Consider the following 24,614-nt stretch of genomic DNA (forward strand, 5'->3'; position numbering starts at 1 on the left):
TTGCCTTCAGCCAGGACAGATTTCATACTTAACTTGTGCAAGGCACAAGTGATGGGCACCAAAAGGGATATCAAGAAATTAAGGACATTGGGGGCAGGGGGAGGATGGGATGGGAAGGGGAAACAAAGGAGGAGGCTACAATGCTTGATAAGAAATGTACTCATTATCTTGCTCATGTAATTGTAACCCCTCTGTACAATATTTTCACAATAAAAAAAGAGAAATTAAGGACATAATTTCAAGTGCCAGAGGCCTACAATAATCCTAAAGAGGTGATGATATGTGTATTAAAATGTTTAATGACAAGATAACATTTGTTGACTCATTCGGATGAGAAGAGAAAGTGGATCACCAGGAATGGAAGCAGTTCTCCCTATGTGACTGAATGCTGGGGCTCGTAAGTCAAATGACCTGTCTGAAGTTGCAGCATCTCCTCTTCTTAGCTGTGACAAATTCAGTAAAGCACTTAGAATAGCACTGTGCAATTTTTGGTGACCTCAAAGCGCTAGCTATTATTATCATCTGCGCTTGAGCCAGCACTTCAAAGATGGGTAATGCGTGAGCATTTGTTGTCATTTAGCAGGCCAGGGCAGAAGGCGGGTTTTATTCTAGAAACCTGATTCCAACTAGTGGACTTAAAGCGGCTGCACCTTCCTCCGCCTGACATTCCAATGTTGGTCCCAAGGGGGCGCTGCGATCCAACCACTGCGGCTAACCCGAGGCGCGCCCCCGTCCCGCGCGTGCGCGCCATCCAGGTGAGGAGGCGGTGGCTGAGCTGAGACGGGACGAGGGCGGGGGGGGGGCGGGCTCCTCCGAAGGGGGCGGAGCCAGAGAGGCCCGGGCGGGGCGGAGCCGGGCGAGACCAAGGCCAGAGGCGGGACCAGCCGCCGCCGTCGTCTCCGTCTCGGTTCCTTGGCCCCCCAACACGCCGGGCAGGGCAGCCACCACCAGAGAAGCGGAAACCGTCGGCTGCACCCTCCGGGAGCCGCGCGGGTCCTGGAGAGCGCCGAGGCGCGGCGGCGGTAGACTCGGTCAGTCCGGGATCCCCCGCAGCTCCTCAGCGAGCGGCCCCGCCCCGGCCCCGCCCGAGCTGTCCCCGGGCCTCCGCAGCGGCCCCCGCGGCCCGAGCGCGCCCACCTGAGCCGGGCCTGCGCCCACCTCCCCCCTCACCGTCCCCCCTCAGCCCGCGGGGCCGGCACCATGGCGGAGCAGGAGAGCCTGGAGTTCGGCAAGGCGGACTTCGTGCTGATGGACACCGTCACCATGCCCGAGTTCATGGCCAACCTCCGGCTCAGGTGAGGGGCGGGGTGGCTGCGCACCGGGCGTGGGGTGGGTGGGTGCGGGACTTAGCTTTCCCGGTGCTGCTGAGGCGCGGGGACGCCACGCGGGGGGGCGCGCGGCCGCCCCAGGGCGGTGACAGGGGTCGCGCCTTCCGGGGACAGAGAGGACGCCGCTGGGGCGCGCGCGGCGTGGGGATGGGGGGGCGTGCCGGGCCTTTCCGGAGAGGCCGTGGGTGGGTGTCGTGGGGGGGGGAACAGCTGAGTTCGGAGGTGAGAGTCGGGCCCCGCCCCGGCCCGCCCCGCGCCAGGTGAGGGCTGTGGGCGGGGCCCTGTGACCTCATGGAAACCCAAGTGAAGGAAAAGAGAAACTTTGGGGGGAGCGTCGGCTCGGCCCCCACCCCACCCCCGAGGGGGGGGAGAAGCTGGCGGTGTATCCCCCCCCACGCACCGTTTCATACTTGCTGCTTTTCTTCTGCTCGCTTTACCTGGCGTGGGTCCATGCCATTATCATCGTTCAAGATGCTGTGGGATGATCCCTGAGTTGTCCATTCCTGGCCACTGGCTTCTTCTTCTTTTTTTTTTTTTAAGTTACTTACTCAACGTAATTAGACACGTTTCCAGACATCGAAGAGACTGCGAGGACTTGGCCAGTGCCAAAGTAAACGGTCTGAAATTGACAAGGCGTTCACGGTTTCAGTTTGGTTGCTTTTTTTTTTTTTCTTGTCCAGGAGTTATAGATGGAGCCCTTGTGTGACTGACATCCTAGGGAAGGTAGTGACAACTCCAAAGGCCCCAGCGTGGGCTTCCCCCATGAATTTGTCTTAGAACAAATGCATGTGGTTGTGTCTAAGCAGGACTCGAAAGCAGTTCGACTTTTAAAAGAGTACAGTTAAGGGAATTTCAGAATAGCTCACGTTTTTGGTTCTTTTTGTGTGTGTGTTTTGTGTTTTCTTTTCTTTCTTTCTTGTTCTTTTTTTTTTTTTTTGCAGGGACTTGGGTGTATTTTTCCTGGAAGCTTTGCCTCATTTCTTGTAAAGTTTATAGTGAGACAATCACTCCCTCAACTTAAAAAGTGTTGGATGCTTAACTAACACCACTTCATATTAGTTACCACTGCCAACCCTAATTTCAGAATTCTCTCTCTGTGTGTGTCTCTCTTGCTCTCTCTCTGTCTCTTTCTCTCTGTGTCTTTCTCTGTCTCTGTCTTACTCTCTCTCTCTCTGACACACACACCCACACACAAACAAACACACAAACCGGTTTAATCTTTGCAATTGCAAACCACATGATTTCATCTGTTCTTGATCAGGCATCCTCGGTCTTGTCCCAGAGGCAGAGTGGTAGTAGAGCAGGAGCACAGGTTGAGTGTTACACCTGTCTCCCATAATCTGACCTTGAGTTGATGCATGGGCTAGTTTCCTAATTTGTAAAACATGAGGATCTCCTGGATTTCTTTCAGTGCTCAGGTGCTAGGATTCTAAGTTTTCCAAGGTTAGATGGTCTGAGTTGTACTGTATCTTTCTGAATAAAGTGTTGCATCCTGCTATATAGTTGCTTTTTATTTTTATTGTTTTTTATTAACATTTTGGGTTCCAGGACTCACTCCCTGCAGAGTCTAAAATCTGAGACTTAGTCAAGCCTTAGGCACCTGTAATCCCAGCTACTCCAGCAGCTGAAAAGGATATGTGTGGGGACAGGGAGTGTTTTGAGTTGGAGGCCAAATAATATAGTAAAGTAGTCCTTTTATGTCTACATTGAAGGGGTTCATTTCAAGAGACTCCTACTTTCCCGTGTATGCCTCAAATCCCAAATAGAATTACATGTTTTTCCTGTATTTACACATTTATAACATTTATTCACAAGTTAGACACAGTAAGATAATAACTAATAATAAAATATAACTACTGTAGCAGTATGCTATAATATAAAGTTATGTGAATGAGCTTCTCCCTCATAGTTATTCTCACCTTTGCTGACTGCATATAACAAATTGCAGGAAGTGAATTTTTGGGTAATAGAGGACTAATGTATTTCCATATAGCTTGTGCACATCTTTATGTATGTATACATACATTATATACATATACATATAACTTTTCAGTACTTGGAATCGAACTTAGGGCCTTGTGCGTGCTAGACAAGTGCTCTACCACGGAGCTACATCCCCAGCCTCTTCTGTGTATCTAAAAGCATTGCTAGATTACTTATAATACTGAATACAACGTGGGAGTAGTTGTATATTATTTGGGAAATAACGACAAAAGTCAGTGTTCATACATGTTCAGCATAGACACAATTTTTTCTCCAAGCCCCTGCCTCCAAACCTGGGGCTTGAACTCTGGAGGCTTGGGGACTGTCCCTAAACTGCTTTTGCTTAAGGCTGTCTACTACTTAAGCCACAGAACTGCTCCGGCTTTTTCTAAGTAGTTTATTGGAAATAAGAGTCTCTGGGATTTACCTGCCCAGGCTGGTTTCAAATTGCAATCCTCAGATTTCAGCCTCCTGAGTAGCTAGGATTACAGGCATGAGCTCCAGGTGCCTGGCTTCTCCACGTATTTTTGACATTCTGTTGTTTGAAGGATGCAGAGCAAGAGATGCAGAGGGGCAACTGGAATCAGATTTATATGTTCACACCATTATGATAGCATGTTACCTTTCGGGACGCTACAACTGGAGTTTGAACTCAAGGCCTTGTGCTTGCTAGGCAGGTGCTCTACCACTTGAGCTGCACTCCCTGCCCACCCCCCCCCCTTTTATATAAGGTCTTGTTATGTGCAGACCTATTCTATAACTATCCTCCTGCCTAAGCTTTCTAGGGATTGTAGGCATGAGATATCATGCCTGGCTTGCATGTTACATTTTGACCAAAGTTTGGATACCTAACTTTTATAGAAATGACTTCAAATACCATATTAATCAAAATGGCATAACGCTATGCCAGCTTAACCAATAATAGTTACAACAATGGTTAAGAGTCAGATTATTGAGATTCAATTTCTATTTCTAACATTTTCTTGCTGTGGTCTATGGACAAACTACTCAAATCTCTTAGTGTCACTATCTAAAGAATTTGGGTTGTCTTGAGGGTTATTTTAGTTAATATATGTAATTTCAAATATTTGTGAATGGGAAACACTTCCTAGCCATGTTGCTTAAAAGTGTTCTCAAGTGCTCATGAGACAGACATTAAATAGTAATTTCATAGATGAGGCATATTCAAGATTATTTGAGATTCTATCCCTTTTCCTATGAAAGAAACTTGTATGCTTTAAAAATTCTTAATAATTTAGTCACTCAGTTTATAGTTATCTCCGTTTATCAGACTAAGTACTTTTATTAAATACATATTGCACAAAGGCATTATAATGATAGTTGGATATGAAGCCATTTATTTTAACCTCCAGATGTCATGTCTAGATGACATTTTTCAGAACCCAGCAGAATTATCCAAATTTGAAATTGAAGGCTTAAACCAGGAACATAGCACATGTCTATAATCTTAGAGCTCAAGAGGCTGAGGCAGAAGGATCAGAAGTTTGAGGCCAGCCTATAGTACAAAGTGAGATCCTGTCTTGGAAAAAAAATCAGAAAGAAAGATAAGAAAGGAGGGAGAGAAGGAAGTGGAAAGAGGGAGTAAAGGAAAGAAAGAGGGATTTAAAAGCTTAGAGTCTAACTGTTATAGAACTATCCTTATGGCTTTAATTTTTTTTTAATTTGGGGGCTGGGAAGGTGGCTCAGTGGTAGAGTACTTACCTTGCATGCATGAGACTCTGAGGTCAATTCCTCAGCACCACATAAGCAGAAATAGCTAGAAGTGGCACTGTGGCTTAAGTGTTAGAGCGCTAGCCTTGAGCTGAAGAGCTGATGGACAGTGCCCAGGTCCAGAGTTCAGACCCCATGAACGACCAAAAAATAATAATTTTTTTTCAGCAGTGCTGATGATATAGCCCAGGGCCTTGTGCATGCTAGGCAAATGTTCTACCCCAATCCTGTGGCTTTTTTTTTTTCAAGAAAATTGAGGGAGAACAATTAGAATGGATTTTTTTGTTGTTGTTGCAACAGGTTAGGCTGTTGTTAGATAACTAAGGTGACTCTAACTTCTGTCCTACATATGTCAAAATATTTAATTCTACTATTTAAAAGGTGGAATATTTATGCAGTCCTAAACTACATTATTTTAGTTTTACTTTGCTTGAGGTACTCTGAGGATGAGATGGATAGATCCAAAGACGTATGAATAAAATGTGCCTTTTGTACCTCAAAGAGAAGAAAGGTGACAGTTTCTATTGGTTAAAAATAAACAACAGAAGAGAGAAGCTGACTAGAGCCTAGGTGTTTATTTGCCAAGTAATTATAAAACTCTGGAAGTTCAGAAGAGGGAAAGATGCCACAAGTTGACTCAGAAATACCATACAAAGGAGGAGAGGAGAAGCTGAGTCCCAGAGAATGGGTAGTGTTTGTCTACATGGGTGGAGAACATTCCAGGTGGATAAAGTGGCCTGGGCAGAGGATGGTGGCCTGAAAACTAACTCTGCCTGAATGATAATGAATACGCCTCCAAGTCTATAGGGAAGGGGATGGTGTTGGGGAATCTTTGGGAAGAATCACTAAGTCTCATTAGCATACTTGCTCTTGTCCAGGTTTCTGGGTTTACCCTGACACCCAAACCACCACATCAGTCAGGATTATTCAGATGTGTGTATATATTTGTATCTCATCTGTGTGTGCACTTGACAACTTAGAATTATCTGTAGTTCTCACTAGACAGAAAAGTGATTGTCTTGATTAACTTTGTTAAGTGTAGTTGATTCCCTGTTGTAAACACAGTCCCAGGCAAAGTTAACACCCCCCACCCCCCACACACACCTTTTTTTTTTTTTCCAGCTGTGTATATCCCAACCTGGCCTAAAACGGTCCTCTCTCTTCATAGTTCAGATTTACTCTAACATATCCCCATCCCAACAAACAGCCACATGAATTTGTCTGTTTTGATCTTGAATATTTGTTTTACTTTGTTTGCAGAAGCAGATTAAGTACATACCAACACTGCATCATCATAAGGTGCTAGGAGATGATGTTGAAGTGCTTTCATCTCCTGAATGCCAGGTTATGATCCGCACATATTTGTGGTTGTTGGTAGGTGAAATGGAATATATTCATTCCACCTGTGGGTAGCAATGGGTATGCAAGTAAAATTCCCATGTGTACCTGATGGTTCTTGCTCACACTTTCTAGTCCAGAATGACCTGTACCTGTTTTCCACATGGCTCTTCTGAAAGGGCCCCTTCCTTTATTTATAGTCATATACAATGAAGCACCAAAGGCTACAGTTATTTCAAGGCTCTGTGCCATTGAAACTTGATTTTAATTTTCCCCACCGATAATTTCTGGCACAATGCTGGGCACAAATCACCTTCTTTTGTGAATCTAGTTTTTGGAGGTGGGGGAGAGGGAATAGAGTGGAGGGGAGAGAGAGGGAGATAAAGGGGGAAGGAAAAAAGAAGGGGGGAAGAGAAAGGAGAGGAAGGCGGAGGGAGGGAGAGAATGTTTCAGTTACTTTTTAAGAAGTGTATATAGCTGGACACTGGTGGCTCACACCTGAAATCTGAGCTACTCAGGAGGCTGAGATCTGAGGATCACTGTTTGAAGCCAGACCAGGCACAAAAGTCCATGAAACTGTTATTCCAATTAAATACCAAAAGAGCTGTAAGTGGAGCTGTAGTTCAAGTTGTAGGGTGCTAGCCTTGAGTAAAAAGGCTCAGGGACAGCACCTAGGCCCTGAGTTCAAGCCACAGGACTGGCACAAAACAAAAGAGCTTTTACAGCATTTTCTCTTGAGGTTATAGATGTAATTCAGAGAATTTTCTGGCTAGCACCTGTAAGACCCCAGATTTGATCCTTGGCAACACCAATAGGAAATAAAAAAAGAAAATCTTATTCTATTATTTTCTCCTGAGTTTTATTTAAACATTTGCTACAATGGGTATAATTTCCCCTATTCTTTTTATTCTCTTACTGGTGCCAGGTTCTGAACTCAGGGCCTCACATTTAGTAGGCAAGTACTCTACTGCCGAGTCACACCTTCAGTTTTCTTTCTTGCTGGTTATTTTTGAGATAGTATCTTCCTGCCTGATGGCAGGCATGTTGCAGCCACGCTCAGTTTCTTCCCCTGAGATGAAGTCTTGTGGACTTTTCTTCAAGGGCTGGCCTGGAACTATGGTCCTTCTGGTCTCATGCTTCTACATAGCTAGGATGATAGGCATATACCAAAATGCCCAGCTCTTGGTTAAGAAGTGGTCTTAGTGGCTTTTCTACCCAGTCTGACCTTAAACTATAATCTTTTGAATCTCTGCTTCCCATGTAGCTAGATTACAGGTATGAGCCATTGGTGCCCTGTCCTCTATATCCTTACTATCTTTAAAAACAGAACATTGGAGCGGGGTGGAGGGGGGGGGGCGGAGGTGTGTTAAGTCAATGTTAAAGGAATGATGTGGGTTAGTGTGAGTTATGTAGAAGTTTTGATATGTCTTTCTTGCTTTTATAACAAAATTTGCTAGCGTCTGGAGAGTTGCCTTCTTTCCATCCCAGAAATCTCTTACTGGGGTAGAAGTTGTTCTACTTAATTCTTTTTCCTTTTGGTAGAGGAGAGGAGATGGTGGTGATGTTAAATTGCTCATTCCATTTCTCAGTGGTCTGTGCCCCAGGAGTAAGGTTTCTATTCAAGTACCTCCTGTGTTATGATCAGGAATGAGTCCTCTTGGAGAGAGTGAGGGAAGGGGTGGCATTAACAAAAAAAATGTACTCTTTACCTAACTTATATAACTGTGACCCCTCTGTATATCACCTTTATAATAACAATTAAAAAGTTTTTAAATGGCCCCTGCCTACAAACCTGATGTCCACTTAAATCCTGAACCCTTACTTCCCCACAGTGTTCTACTTTCTTTGCAGCCACTTTCATTTGGGATAAGGAATCCCTAGTCTCTCTTCTAGCTTGAGCAATTTTTGTCCTTGAGTTCTTTCAGCAGACATCAGGTTCACATCCCTCTAATTGAGAGTCCACCCAGGTGAGCTGCATGGGACACCTTGTTCTTTCTGTGTTCCTTACCCATAACATAACCTCTTGTTTAGGAGTGGACCTGAGCTGAGGACAATATTCCTGTGATGTGCTCTTCATTTCATAGGACAAGGAAATATATGTTAGGCTCCCAGAGGTCCCGTTTCCTAATTTTACTTGTTTCTTGTTTTGAGAATTAAAGCAACTGATTAGCTGTGGCTTCTTAGAAAACTAATTCTTCCTGCTTTCCTCTTCCATAGACACAACCATTTGAAGTATTGTGTCTGCCAAAGCTACATGGAGCTTCTATTATTATTTTTGTGGGGTTGATGATTGGACCTAGGGCCTGGTGCATGCTGGGCAAATGCTCTACCACTTACCTATACCCCCCAGTTTGCGTCTTTCTTTTTACCTCTACCTTGGGACTGTCCTGTTCCCTGTAGGATGTTTAGAAGAAGTTCTGGCCTCTACCCAGGAACATCTCTTCCCTTTCATTTATAGTCATCAAAAATGTCTCCAGACATGGCCAAATGTCCCCTGATGTGAATAAAAAATGGCCCCCAGTTGAGAACCACTAGCCCAGACTATTCTTATTCCCTGGAATGTCCTCCATCCCTAATCTCTGTCCTCATTTCCTGCCTGTCACACTCTTATTCATCCTTCAAGACTGGTCTGAGAAGTATTTCCGAATCCCCAGACAAGGTTAATTATACTCTGTGGCCCAGTATACACAGACACATGTTCATAAGTATTAGGGAAGTTACACATTTTGTTGTTAATATCTGCATCCCTGCTTCTTCAGCAGTTCATGAGATCTTCAGAGTAATTTGAGCAGAAATAGGTGTGAGTTTTCTGATACTTTGAAACTCAGTGCTGTTGTAGGCCACCATATTTAAGAAAAGAATGTAAAGTATGAATGCTAAATGAGACGGCTTTGAAAGAGGTAAGTGCAAATGAATGGGTGCAAAGCAAATCTTCCTTTGGTCCTTGTATGTTTTCAGTCATGTTGCAGAATTTGGGACCTGTGTACTCAGTGTAGCAAACTTAGTTGACAAAGAAGTCAAATGTTGGCTGATTGTTCTTCATCTAGTAAAATTCTTTTTTTTTTTTTGTCGGTCGTGGGGCTTGAACTCTGGGCCTGGGTGCTGTCCCTCAGCTCTTCAGCTCAAGGCGAGCGCTCTACCACTTGAGCTATAGCGCCACTTCCGGTTTTCTGGTGGTTTATTGGAGATAGGAGTCTCACGGTCTCTCCTGCCCGGGCTGGCTTTGAACCACAATCCTCAGATCTCGGCCTCCTGAGTAGCTAGGATTACAGGCGTGAGCCACCAGTGCCCGGCAAATAAGTTTTTTTTGTTGTTGTTGGCCGTGGGGCTTGAACTCTCGGCCTGGGCACTGTCCCTCAGCTCTTCAGCTCAAGGCGAGCGCTCTACCACTTGAGCTACAGCGCCACTTCCTAGTAAAATTCTTAATTAAAAAAATCATACTATTTCAAAATGTATTATACTTAATACAACTTAATTGCATCAGGAGAGGTACGGTGAGATAAAGAATTAATAGAAATATAGCATGCACACCCTCATCATGGTACTTCTGTAATTTTAAAAAAAAGACTTTGAACATGTGGAAAATTCAATGCAACAAAGGATTTCTCTTGCTTGATAGGGAAAAAGCCCTAGAGACCCTGGGTGGTCTTCAAGCAAATGTAAATCTACAATTGTTCAGACCCCTAGTTAGAAGTAGTTCTAGTTAGATTTATAGGTGAGGTGAATGGCACACTAAATCTTTTTGGCTTCCATGTGAAATTCTTTGGCAATTTCTTTTGGAAGCTTTTTGGAAAGGACAGTTTGCTCTGTGCCTGTTTTGTACATTGGCTTCATATTGGGACAAAAATGAGAATTTGGGTTTTGGAGCTGCCATTTGGAGTGAATCACCCTGCCGCCTTGTTTCCTTTCCTGCACCATGACAGATTTCCAAGGCTATTTTTATTCAGGGTCATTTCTTGACCCTGACTTCTGCTGTGTTTAGCTCCCAAATAGAGCCAGATGTGAGTAAATTCAAGCACTTAGAAGTTGCTACTGGTTAGTTTCATTATAAGTTCTGAAGGAATTGACTTTCACATTAAAGAGACAAGCTTTATCTTTTTGTTTAACTTTGAGACAAAAAAAGCATTCTGGGATAGAACTGTGTTTACTTAACAATCTGTGTGACTTATCTGCACTGTGAATTAGCTTTATGTGGAAAGTTGCTCACTGACATTCCCACCTATAGCTAAATGGCCCATTTTATGGTTCTCCCGCATCCGTTGCTGTGCTGCTCTGGAGACTAGACTATGCCATTGCATTCTCCTGCAGCTATGACTCAGTCCATCTAGTGGGGACTAGATAGCTGACTTTCCATTAACTGTAAGTTAAATCTGCTGGTCATATTTAAAACTTACAAAATACTTTTTTCTCCTTGTTATATTCTATGCATCCATGAAAGTTGGTGACACTAGTCCTTAAATTTAGGTACTGTAGCTATGTGTTGAGCTTTAAGTACAGATCTAAGCCAGGCATGGTGGTGTATGCCCATAATCTCAGCTCCTTGGAAGATGGAGCCAGAGAATTGTGAATTCCAGGTTGGCTTGAGCAAAGTTAAAAAGACCCCAGTCTCAATAACAAAAACAAAAGGGTTAGGGGCATGGTTCATGGGATAAGCACTTAAGGCCCTGGAGTTTCAATCCCCAATACTGTGTGTATAATTTTCTTAATTATAGATTTATATGATTTATATGGCTTTTATAATAGCTAGTAATGACTTGAATTCTTGCTATGTGCTAGCATGGTGTGGAGTACTTTCATGTGGTTTACTTGCTAAAGTCACTTTTGAAGAGTAGCTTAATTAGAAGTAAAGGATACATTTATAAGTAGACTAATATAAAGTGAAATGTAACTGAGCCCAAATAAATAGTGTAGACAGCTCATCATTCTAAGGACTCCCCAGAGAGAAGGAAACAACATACCATATTTTTTAAGGAATTGATGACAATATAATTAAGAGTTGCATATGTGTATCTATTACAGTTCAGAGAGAATTCAGAAAGGGAAGATTGGGAGTGTGAGTGGTTAGAACATGCTTTGAAAGAGGCACAATGTGAGCAGACCTTTCTCAAGTGGAGATGTCTCTCATTTGGAAATAACTACCCTCTGGCCTGAGCTTTTCTGGCCCGCTTTTCTTGTTTCCATTCACTCTTAGTGTGAGTGGGCTGACCATGTTGTTAGCAGCTTCCATTGCTCAAAAATACCACCCCCCCATTGTCTGTACTTTTTTCATTCCTGTCTTATGCTGCCCCAGTTCTTCCTCTCAGAGATTGAATTGGGTTTATATGAATCTTCTTAGAAACCTAGATATGTCTAATGCACATCAGTGCAAACTGGCTTAGTCCAGTTATTTTCTTTCTCTTGCCCAGTGAGATCCATTTAGAGTGGAGGAAGTAAATTTTCATTTTTGGAGAAATGATGGGGGATATTTGAAATTGTGTAATTTAAGGAGTGACAAGATATAGGGCATGACAACTAACCACAAATAACTTGAATACGAATTGTTAGTATTTATTCCACAAGAACTCAGAAGGATTTATGTCAGGGTAAAAGTGAGGAGAGATTTTTCCTTTGCCAATTCTGCCATCCTTTCCTAAATTCCTTTGATTAATAAGAAAACCTTTTAAAGGCTCCAATAATGGAGTATAGAACTGGGTACCAATGGCTCATACCTATAATTCTAGCTACTTAAGAAGCTGAAATTAGGATTGTGATTTGAAGCCATCCTGACCAGAAAAGTTCATGAGACTCCCTTCTCAGCAGCTGAGAGCTGCATTCAGTGCCCAGTGCCAATCCTTGTTATCCTGGCTGCAATAGGAAGCCTAACATAGTTGGATCTGCCCAGCAGGAAGCTAGATCCTATCTCAAAATAATCAGCAAAAACAGAGGTTGAGGCATGGCTTATTTAGAGCACCTACCTACCAAACACAAGTACCACCTTAAGAAAAGGAGAGGGGGGGAGTCAACTGGTTGAAATGTCAATGAGAACAATCATGGGAAGTCTTCTATCACATTCAAGCTATCCTATCTATCACTCTATGTTCCTCCCTCTCTTAGTCCTAAGGGCAAGACAAAGTCTTATCTCCAAAGGCTATTGCCAAGCGCTAAGTACACAGTGTTTTTGCTTCTATCAATGTGGATAAATAAATGCAGAGTATTCCTTACTGAACTATGCATTTGTTGTATTTTAGGTATGTTTATGTAGGATCTTTCTGAAATGGCCAGTCTTCTTTAAAAAGATTGGTAGAACTCAGATATATGAAGCCTAATACCACATGATAAGGCGGGGGGGGGGGAGTGTGTGGAGGAAAATGGAAGGAGAACCCACTTTAGCTGAAGTCTTCTGTTGTTGCTCACCTCAGTGAGTTAACTATATTTCTTCCATACTCATAACTTTTCACTACAATGTGGAAAGCTTTATGAAGTCTTGTATCATTTGTTGAGTATCAGGCACATGCTTTTTAAACAGAAGAACCAGTGACTGCTCGTTTACATTGGTGCTGCTTAAAAGGTTGTGTTGGGGCTGCGAAAGTGGCTCAGTGGTAGAGTGCTTGCCTTGCATGCCTGAGGCCCTGGGTTCGATTCCTCAGCACCACATAAGCAAAAAGAAAAAAAGCCAGAAATGGCACTGTGGCTCAAGTGGTAGAGCGCTAGCCTTGAGCTGAAGAGCTGAAGGACAGCACCCAGGCCCAGAGTTCAGGCCCCATGAACCAAAAAAAAAAAGGTTGTGTCTATGGTGTCCCTGAGTGTGGAGGTACCTGAGGAGCAGTCGTGGATTCCAGGCAGGGTGGAGTATGCATTCTGGCCATCTGCTCTCTGCTGTTTTAAGCAGAGCATCTGTACTTCTACATGCTTTTGGGGTTCAATGGGAAAAATAATTCTTCATTTGGGGAAAAAAACACCCAAATGATCACATTAAAAAAAGTAGCATGCTGTTATAGACAGTTGTTTTCTTGAGGGTTTTATCTTCATAAAACTTAGAAGTACTTCCAATCAGAATTATTAAAAAAAAGTGGAGGGCAGTATAAAATAGTGAACAAAGGAAATATTTCAGTTATAGATCAAATATATGTACAGAATCATATATGACTTAATTCACTTCTTAGAGACCTTATGTCCTAGTCTTAAAATGGGACTGTTTTTTACATTGCAAGGTTATTATATCAAATGAGAGAATAAAAAACTGGAAGAGAGTGAGGGGAGGGGAGACATGCTTCAAAAAGAATAGTTGTACTCATTACCTGACTCACGTAACTGTAACCCCTCTGTATATTAACTTTATAATAACAATAAATAAAAAGAATATGAAGCAACAAAAAAATGGTAATACGTGGCTTGTTTTTTGTTTAACACATTGTGGATACTCAGATGCTAATGCACTTCCATTTTTTGATCCATAAGGGAACTATAGAATGCAGTTAACTTTTTAATGACTTAGATCATCATGACCATAATTATGAACAATTGTTTACTTGTCTTTGGTATTTATTGAGGTAAGTGTTATATTTTGTTTCATGCTAAATTGATCTCAATAATTTAGTCTTTAGAGCATATAGATAAGTCTATAATTTTTTTTCAGTGTGCTTCACTATGAATTTTCCTCTCTTAATTTACAAATCTAGTCTGCTCTGGGTTTTGGTAATCAGCTGAGCTCATCAGAACAGTAAAGAGGAAAACAGTTATTATGTTCTGATAAGACTGAGAGGTTGATCTGTGTTTATCAATCCTAGGACATGCATGAGTTTTAAGATTCCTAGGGTTTTTTTGTGTGCTGTTAAAAAAAAAGTTCCTGATTGTTTTGATGTCTTTGGATGGAAAAGCAAAGTAGGCCAAGGCTGAGTTCTAAGTAGGTAAGGTGCTACTCTAAAACTTATTGCTGCCCTTGGTATTTGAATTATGTGTGTGATTGAACAAACCAAAGTATGATGAGTGAATTTGTCCATGTTGTATGTACTTTGATGGCTGTTGATTTGTGGTAGGCTTCTCTACTTTTAAGTTCCAGTTTTATTTGAAATTTTTACTGAAAAATAACACTTTATGACTTGATTTAGTCTAAATTGATATGTTTTTTTTGTAAGTCTAGCTTTGTTTCAGAATTATTGAGCTTTTAAGAGCCTGCCTAGGCCCCATCTCATAGAGATTGTGGTTTACTGAGCCTTATTCATACCCTGGTGATTATTGTACATAGCCAGCCAGGTTAGCAACCAGTATCTCAGGGTAATTTGTTTTCATCCTTCAGGGTAATTTGTTCTGTTGAAGCTAAAAAGGGGATGTCTGCAATGGGAGCCGACTGGCTTGTTAACAAATACAGCATTCAGTTAGTCATGGTCATAGCTCTGTTATAGACATTAAGTCAATTTCTTTTTTTCTTTTATTTTCTTTTTGCCTGTCCTGGGGCTTGAATTCAGGGCCTGGACACTATCCCTGAGTTTTTGTGCTCAAGGTTAGCAGTCTACCATTTGAACGACAGCTCCACTTCTGGCATTTTGGTGGTTAATTGGAGATAAGAGTATCACAGACTTTCATCACCCGTCTGGCTTTAAACCAAGATCCTCAGATCTCAGCCTCTTGAGTAGTTAAGGTTACAAGCATGAGCCACTGGTACCAGCTCAATTTCTTTGATACACACATTACTTTTCATCATTACAACAAGTTTTCTGTTATTTTATCCTATTAAAATGATGGACCAGGGCTGGGAAAGTGGCTCAGTGGTAGAGCGCTTGTCTTGCATGCCTGAGGCTCTGAGTTTGATTCCTCAGCAAACATAAGAAAAAAGAAAAAAGCTGGAAGTGGCTCTGTGGCTCAAGTGGTAGAGCGCTAGCCTTGAGCTGAAGAGCTGAGGGACAGCACCCAGGCCCAGAGTTCAGGCCCCATGACCGGACCCCCCCTAAAAAAATAAATAAAATAAAATGATGGACCACATCATCACTATATTTATTTTTCCTTCTGTCTCCAGATTCTTCATTCAAACAGTATAATCTTATCACTTATTAATACATCAATGTATTTTCCTTATACTCTTTTATATGCATATAAAAGTGTGTATATTTTAAGTGTTGAAATCTTTATGGTTACAAAGTACATAATTTTGTGAACTGTTTCTGATACAGCATAATATTTTCAGTTTTTTCCAGGTCAATAAGTTGTCTTTGAAAGTATGATAGCCACCATGTCTTCAGGAGTGACCCAAACAGACATGACCCTCAATCAGTGTGTGTTTGGGGGTGGGAGGCAGGGAGATGGACATATTAAACAGGCAATATAAAAGAATAATTACATATGAAACTAACTCCAATCAAGGGGAAAAACAGGATTCCCACACAGGAAGTAGATGTGACTTGAACATGAGTGTGTGAGCATGCCACAGAAGACATTTTCTGGGGAAGCTGACAGAGATCAGAAGGATGAGGATAGGTAGAGTAGGGGTAGAGTGGGAAAGCCAGGTAAGGAAGGATCCAGGCCAAGCAGACTGAATCATATATGTATAACAGAGAAAGAAATACATTTAGATAGATCTTTGGTGTGTTTTAGAACCAATAGGCACCTAATGAGGCTGGAGTTTCCAGGCAGAGTGTAGCAGGCAAAGTGGGGACAAGTAATGGTGACTAACTAGGATCCATGCTTGCTGAAGGGCTTGAGAAATGAGGGATTCAGACTCTAAGTGCACTGGGAAGCAATTAAAGGGCTGTACACATCTTGCAACAAGATGGCAGCAGCAGGGTGACAACATACTTTTAAATATGTTTCTTGAGTTTTCTTGCCAAAATCTCCCAGGTCTGGTAGCTGTTCTGAATGTTTGTTTTTGTAAAGTTGGAAAATTGAATGCAGATTTGGGGATTCCTTTTTACTTTATTCCTTTAGTAATAATAAATGTAAATACAGGCCTGATTTGTTCTCTAGTGTAATGAAGCTGGGTTTTTTGTTTGTTTGTTCTGAAATAAGTATTTTGTTGATTTGAAATAAGTGAATCTTGGTATTAAGCTACAAACTGATTTGGGAAGATTACTTATTTTTATGCTTCAAGCTAGAGAGGAATTCTGAGCTGTGAATTCTCTATAATGAAGTCTCTGAGTCATAGAATTTTAATGCCAGAAGAGATCCTTGAGGTTTCTCACTATTGTACAAATGCATGAAGTTAGAAACACAGTACATGATTCATCAAGACTCCTCACTGGTATAGTAATGTAATACAAAGACAGAAATGAACTGTCTCCTAGCTTTGCACTGATTTTTCCTCTGTTCATAGCTTTGTGATTTGCAATCAATTAGCAACCCAAATTCCTTTTATTCTACTTTGAAGGAATGTTACTTTAAAATATCTGGATGGAAGTGGCGCTGTAGCTCAAGTGGTAGAGCGCTCGCCTTGAGCTGAAGAGCTGAAGGACAACGCCCAGGCCCAGAGTTCAAGCCCCACGACCGACAAAAAAAATAAATAAATAAAAGAAGAAGAAGAAGAAGCATAAAATATCTGGACAATTTGAAACAATGGAGAGTAACAATGAAAAGGCAAGGACTCAACATTACAAATAGAAAGTAACATTGTAAAGATAAGCAATGGACAACTTGAGGGTTGATACATTGATACCATGTAATCTATCAACACTGATACATACTCTTGTCTATACTATGTATCAACGTAGTCTATATTATGTATAAACATTGACCCGGAGGGGTTCAGAGAAATAGAGTTGGAAGTGCCTCCTCCACCTCTCCTAGAGGGATGACTTGTTCCCAGTATCACTTTGTATCAGAATGCTCTTGGCTTCAGCTAAAAAGACCTGACTGAACTGTTTTAAATAGAAAGGAAACACTCTATCTCATGCAATTAAGAGGTCTAGAGACTCTGTAAGAGCTTTGCCTTCCCCTATCTGTGCCTCCCTTGGCCCTGTGTGTCTAGTTGTGCTGCTTGCTTCCTCATACTAGTGGCAGATCTTTACAGCAATCCTGTCCACAGTCACCTCAAGAGGAAGGAGGGGTGATGCCTGCTTGTCGTGTGCTACTCTTTTAGGGATCTCCCCTCTCCCCCAATGAAACCCTCATAGGTTTCATTGGTCAGCATTTGGCTATTAGCTCATAACTAAATCTCTCATTGGTTAAAAAAGAGAGAGAGAGAGTGCTTATTATGGTTGATTTAGGGTAATTGGGAGCTCAGGCTAGGTTGGGATTACAGTCCTATAAGTAAGACCTCATTTCAAACCCAAGGTGGGCATGGTGGTGGGCATTGGTGGTCCCAGTTATTGTGGGGCATAGGTAGAAAGATTGCTTGTCAAAGAAAAAAACACACACAAGACACCATCTAGGATAAAACTAAAGCAAAAAGGGACTGGTGACATAGCTCAAGTGGTAGAGTATCTGCCTTATAAGCATGAGACCCTGCATTCCAACTCCAGTATCACAAAAAAGGGGGGTGGGGGAAAAGATAGGACTAGATTGCACTGCGCTATCTGGCTGTGTAGAAGGGAGTTAATGTTAGAACAAAGTTAGAGAGCAAGAAATTTTAGGGAAGGAATATAATAATAGGCAATTAAAGTTCTTCTCTATGCTTTTACACAATAGAATTCTGCTCATTAAGGGGAAAAAATGCTTAATTGCCCTTGGCTTATACCTATAATCGTAACTACTCAGGAGGCTGAGATCTGAGGATCAAGATTTGAAGCCATTGTGAACAGGCAAATCTGACAAATTCTTACGTCCATTTAGCCAGCGAAAAGAAAGTGGAAGTAGAGCTCAAGTGGTAGAGTTCTGTCCTTCAGTAAAAAAGCTAAGCAAGAGTGCAAGGCCTGACTTCAAGCTGTTCCAATACTGACAAGGCAAAAAAAAAAGGAAGATAATTTCCATGTGATGGGACATACTTGAAATTGTGTCATTTAAAGACAGAACAAATAAGATATGGGACATGATAACTAACCTCAAATACTTGAGTATGAATTGATAGTATTTATTTTGGGAGACCTCAGAAGACAGGATTTATGGCAGGGGTAAAAGTGAAGAGAAAGTTGTCCTCTGTTTCTTTTTGTGTGTGTGAAGAATTTGGTCCCAAAGCCATTAGTTTGAGACATAGCAAAGTAGGTATGTGTGTTAGGGCAGAGGGGAGCCACAGGGACCCAGAGAGGGCATGGGAGCATAAGTTGGATGAAGAGGGGGGCAAGCTTGAGGCCCTGGGTATGGATTGGAGAGATTCTGTACAGGAAAGCTCTTGGGGACAGCAGTTTACAGCCATGTTAGTACTCAGATTGACTTACCATAGTTTCATTGTGCTTGTGCTCAAGTAGCCCTCAGAATAGAGGGCAATTTAAAACTTATGAATTGTTTATTTCTGGAATTTTCCATGAAGTATTTTTGGACTAGTGACTATGGGTAATTGAAACCACAGAAAAGGAAATTGTAGATAAGGGGAATGACTATTATTATATTTGGGGAAACAGGTCTAACTAGCTTCCACAAAAAGAAAAGTGGGAGGAAACAAATCATTGGGATGGCTACTTGGTATCACATTGTGTTGGATGGTTTTTCATTCATTCATCCATCCATGCATCTCCTTTATTTGATTTTACAAGATGGGCATTATAGAGATGTGAAACCTCTACTTGGAGACAAGATGGCTTTCTCTAAGTCACAGAGCTAATTAAGAAGCAGTTAGAATTTGTCTTTCACAGACCATTTGTCTTTCTACTGCCCACCACTGTGAAAAGGAATAGAGAGTAGGATATGGATATAAGACACTGGGCAGATGTACAGAATATTGGAACAAGGAAGTGTTTCTCAACACTTCCTCTCTAGCGGGTGTGGAGGTGCAGACAGAACATGCCCCATGAGACATAAGTGGTCAAAAGAAAAAAGAAAAGAGCCAAGGACTATGCCTTGAGAAGCACTTTTCTTATTCCCCACTGATTGAGAGTCCAAATAAGAAATTCCCTAATAGGAACTGGGAGAGTAGTGTCCAGGGTGGAAGGAAGAAAACCAACTGAGTGTGCAGTGTCATAGAATTCAGGAGGAGAGGAGATTGGTTGGCAAAGGGGAATACCCTAAGAGAAGTGAAGGTAAGGAGCTTGTCCATTAGATGCAGCTTCAAGGGGACCTGGGGGACCTTAGTGAGAGTTGTTTCAGCAGAGGGGCAGAGGTAGAAGCCATTTGAGGGGCTGAACATTTGAGGGGCCATCAAAAAGTTGGCTGTGAAGGGAAAGAGGAGATCAGTCATAGGAGAGTATAGATGGGCTTTTTTTTTTCTGTTGAATTGTTCATGAGTAAAGAGCAGTGGGAATTAAGCAGTGAGAGAAAGGAAGAAGAGTCTCTAATAGGCAATGGGTGGGGTCCATAAGGAGATGTGAAGTAGAAGGTGTCCAGAGCAGCAGTGGTGGGTAGAAAGCGTGCAAACAAAGGCTCCTGTGTTCTTTGCCCAAATTGCCTGTATCTTTTACCCATACAACAGAGTTTTGTTGTTGTGCTTAAGCAGAGTATTCCCACTGCTTCTAGTTTCACCACTGCATGTTCTACACTATTTCCAATAAACAGAGTCTGCCCATACATTTTAACTGATGGCATCTAAGACATATTGTATTTACAACTGTACAATTCAGTTCTGGATTTATACTCCTATCTCTTCTGAAAGTATATAGTCCTGTGTCTTCCTTATGAGTAAGGGGAGAATAAATTGATGAGAAAAAATATATCTTCGGCCAAAAAATTTAGGCCGATAGACTCCCTTAGCTCTGGCCAAAGTTGGTGCTTCAGACAACTTCATCCAAGAACTCTGACACATTTTTAAGAGCCAATACAATTTTTTTCCAACACATAGTTTTACTCTGTCATTGTTTGTTTTCTGCCATTTGGTTTGGGTTCTGTAGAACCATTTTGACCTTTAATAGTTAACAAGGAGGTTTTGTTGTTGATGTTTTTCTGCCAGTTCCTAGGGTTTGAGGGCCTGGGTATTGTCCCTGAACTTTCTTGATCAAGGCTAGTGCTCTACCACTTGAGCCACAGCTCCACTTCCAGCTTTTTGATGGTTAATTGGAGATAAGAATTTCCTGCTGGGGTTGGCTCCAAACCTCAAACCTCAGATCTCAGCTTCCTGAATAACTAGGATTACAGGTGTAAGTCACAGGTGTATCTGGCAAAGAGGTTTTTTTTTTTTTTTTTTAAATTGTAAAGATACTATACAGAGGGTTACAGTTACATGAGTAAGGTAATGAGTACACTTCCTATTGAACATTGTTACCCCCTCCATTGTTTTTCCCCTACCATCCCTTCCCTCCCTACCTTCCCCGAGGTTTTTGATTGTGATTAAGTGATTACATAATTTCCAGAATTTCACAGTATTGTGGAATAATGATGCTCATTTAAAGTCACAAGTTCATTCTAACTTTCCTGGAGCAAATTGTCTATCACAGTCTATAACATATAATGGTGTTCACATGTTATACACCATACATGTGATCAGCAGCATGGGGATATTTAGTAGTGGTTCGACCAGATGAGTGGAAGTTCTTTGTTTTTGAAGTCCTGTTAGTTTTGTCGTATCACCTAACATTTTGGATTTAGCATCCACTAATCAGGGAGACCATGTACCGTTTGTCTCTTTGCTCTTGGCTTACCTCGCTCAACATGATTCCTTCTAGCTCCATCCATTTCCCTGCAAATGCCATTATTTTGTCATTTCTAATGGCTGCATAATCCATTGTGTATAGATACCACAATTTTTGGATCCATTCATCTGTGGTGGGGCATCTGGGTTGTTTCCATATCCTAGCTGTTGTGAACAGTGCTGCAATAAACATGGAGGTGCACGTGTCCTTATATATTGGTTCCTGTTGTTCTGGGTAGATGCCTAGAAGTGGGGTCAATCTTTAGCTTTCTAAGGACCCTCCAGACTGCTTTCCAAAGTGGTTGTATAAGTGTACATTCCCACCAGCAGTGTAATAGGGTTCCTCTTTCTCCACATCCCCTCCAGCATTTGTCATTGGCTGATTTGTGGATGTGGGACATTCTGACTGGGGTAAGGTGGTATATCAGGTTTGTCTTTATTTGCATTTCCTTCACCAGGGATGATGAACATTTCCTCATGTGTTTCTTGGCAAAGAGTTTTTAAATGAATGAATGATATGAAACCTACAAAAATAAAATAATACTAGACCTGAAGTATAGAAATAAAGTATGAGATTTGACATTAAAATGCAAGAAAGAGTAAATGCCAAAACCTGGAAAGATGCCCCCATCAGCATGGGATGGAATAGTAAATTGTGGTATTCTTAGAACAGAATGCTAGATAACAACAAAAATGAATGAACTATAGTTACATGCATCAGCATGAATTAATCTCACAATCATAGCACTGAGCAAAAGAAGCCAGGCACAAAACAATACCTACTCTATGCTTCCATCTGTGTAAAACTCAAAAACAAGCAACACTAATCTGTGGTGTTAGAAGTCAGGATAATGGTTCTTTTTGGAGAGAGGGAGCAATGATGGTGGCAGCTAAAGAAAGGCTGCCAGCAGGGGTGGGAAATAATCTTCACCAAGCAGGTGGCTACACAGGTGTGTTCACTTTGGTACCTCATCAAGTTCTACAGTTATGATTTGTGTACTTTTATGTATCCATCTATAAAAAGACGTTTAAAAAAGACAACAAGGAAACTTCCAGGAAATATTTGAAGGGACTATAAAAATCAGAAAGCAATTAAAAGTTAGTAGGAATACTTTGACCTTACATAGGCCTCATAAACCTCACTGTAGCCAACAACTGCTGATGTTAGCTGACGGTCTGTCATGACAAAAGTGGGTTTTGCGTAGACTGGAAGAAAACTGCCAGATGTGGGCCATGTATGTCAGTCTATACTCACGCCAAGATGCATACACATTCATATATACATGCATGATACCATTATTGGGTGGACTCAGCCAGTACATTCCATTCAGGAAGTGCCCAAACTTCCAATTCTGTGGCCATAGTTACCTACTTTACTGTGCCTGTTCAACCTTTCCCCTGTGTTGATTACTACTCTACAAGACACTTTCTAATTTCATTTTGAATCTCAGATGCCTTTCAAGAATTGCACATATATGAGTTTTTTACTTGCAGGTTTTGTGTTTAACTGTTCAGTTGGTCCATGTGTAGGTAATGAAAACTAGTTATGACATTAGTTTGTGAAATAATTTAAATATGTCATTACACCATAAAATATATAGTGAAGCAAGAATATTTTTATGTGTTTGAAATTGACTTCAGTGATTTTCTCATTTAGTCCAGAAAAAAAACACCTGAAGTTGGTTTTTTCAGATAAGCAAATTTCTTTACATTCAGATCTATTTCAAACAGAGCTTAGATATTTCTGGAATAAGGTGGGGAAATATGAAGACCTAAATTGGGAAAAGTGTGTTTTTCTGTTTTCTGTTTCATAAATTTTCACTAGACTCTGCCACAATCCATTTTTATTCCTTCATAATTTCTTTTTTTCTTTGATCTTTTAAATTGTGAAAATATTGTACAGAGGGGTTATAGTTACATGAGCAAGGTAATGAGTATATTTCTTATCAAGCATTGTTGCCTCCTCCTTTGTTTTTCCCCTACCATCCCTTCCTTCCCACCTCCTCAACTACACTTTCCCCTTCCCCCTCCTTCATAGTTTCTTTTTTTTTTATCATTAATACATTTTTTATTGTGAAATACCATACAGATGGGTTACAATTATATGAGCAAGGTAGTGAGTATATTTCTTATCAAGCATTGTTGCCTCCTCCTTTGTTTCCCCTTACCATCCCTGCCCTCCTATAACCCCCCCTGCCCCCCACCAAAGTTGTAAAGTTAATTTTTCGACATCTTGTACATTTCATGGTTGCAATGGGTCCACCTGTATCCCTATTTAAACAATTTGTTTTTTCCCTTCCCCTCCCCAAATTATACAAACATAAAATAACCTCTGAAAACAGAGGTTATACCGTAGAGGTAGGACATACAAAGCAACAAAAAACTGAGTTCAATCTTGTGATTTTGATAAATTAGATTCCAAAAGTTACCAGTGGAATCAATGGGAACAAAACAACCCCCAAACCAAGAAATAATTCTATGAATGAGAAGGAGAGGGTTTTCTGTTTGTTGTTGCTGGTTTGTTTGTTTGGGGTGGGGGGGGTCTTTGGGCTTCAATTCAGGTCCTAGACTTCCTTTGCTCGAGAGGCTAGCACTCTACCCCTTGAGTCACAGCACTACCTCCAGTTTCTTTTGAGTAGTTTATTAGAGATAAGAGTCTCACAGACTTTCCTGCCCAGGCTGGCTTTGAACTGCAGTCCTCAGATCTCAGCCTCTTGAGTAGCTAGGATTTTCTGCCATGAGCCACCAGTGCCTGGCAAATTTTGTTTTGTTTTCTCCATTAGTGAAACTGTTGACATTTCTAATAAAAAAAGGAGTATTTGTCTTAAAATTTTTTTATGATTACTGCCTTTTTAAACTGTCACCCTGAAAGGTGACTTTCAAGAACACGCTTTAGAAAGATTTTTTAAAATGTAGGCTGATTCTTTTCAACAAAGTTCAAAACATGCATACCTAAGTGCCACTGTGAGATAGCTATGTGGGATACTGTGTTTCATGATGTTGAACTTGTTGCAATAATTTATTATGTAAATTTGCCATCTTCCATATAGTGATTCTAGGGCATTGGTTAAATTGTATGAGGGAAAAATCTACAACTTGTTGATCCATACTGTAACTTTTCTGTTTAGAACCTCAGTCATAAAAGCATTCAGCACATTTAACTACCCACCAACTGTTTTAGTGGTACGAAGATGAACAGAATCCTGTCCATGTCCAGGTGTAATCCAGGTCTAGAGGAAAAGACAGGGAGTAATTGCAGCAATGTGATGCATACTGAAGTAGGAATATGGATGGCATGTTACAGGAACTCAAAGGAGCACACTTCTGTGTCCAAAAGGAGAGAGTTGAACTGAAGAATGAGTAGGAAATTGATGGGCAATTGTGGGCAAAATAAATTCATGAAGCCTTTTGCTAAGGATTTGTTTTTTAATGTGATTGTGAGCCATTGGAAGGACATGACTTGATCACATTTACATTTTAGAAAAATGACTGTATTGGGGCTGGGAAGGTGGCTCAGTCGTGGAGTGCTTGCCTTGCATGCATGAAGCCCTGGGTTCAATTCCTCAGCACCACATAAGCAAAAAGAAAAAAGCCAGAAGTGGTGCTGTGGCTCAAGT

At 41.3% G+C, this 24,614-nt stretch overlaps 1 protein-coding gene across 2 annotated transcripts in view; it reads left to right on the forward strand.

Annotated features, from left to right (window-relative positions):
• The first annotated feature begins 1,192 nt into the window (after positions 1–1,192).
• Positions 1,193–24,614, forward strand: part of Myo1d (myosin ID) — a 299,308-nt gene continuing 275,886 nt past the window's right edge. For both annotated transcript variants that reach the window (XM_013016551.1, XM_013016552.1), the window contains exon 1: positions 1,193–1,295. In XM_013016551.1, coding sequence (XP_012872005.1) covers positions 1,201–1,295 — 95 coding nt within the window. In that variant the 5' untranslated portion in view covers positions 1,193–1,200. The remainder of the gene's footprint in view (positions 1,296–24,614) is intronic.

Source organism: Dipodomys ordii, unplaced genomic scaffold (genome assembly GCF_000151885.1).
Source record: "Dipodomys ordii isolate 6190 unplaced genomic scaffold, Dord_2.0 Scaffold31, whole genome shotgun sequence".
NCBI classification, from domain to species: Eukaryota; Metazoa; Chordata; class Mammalia; order Rodentia; family Heteromyidae; genus Dipodomys; species Dipodomys ordii.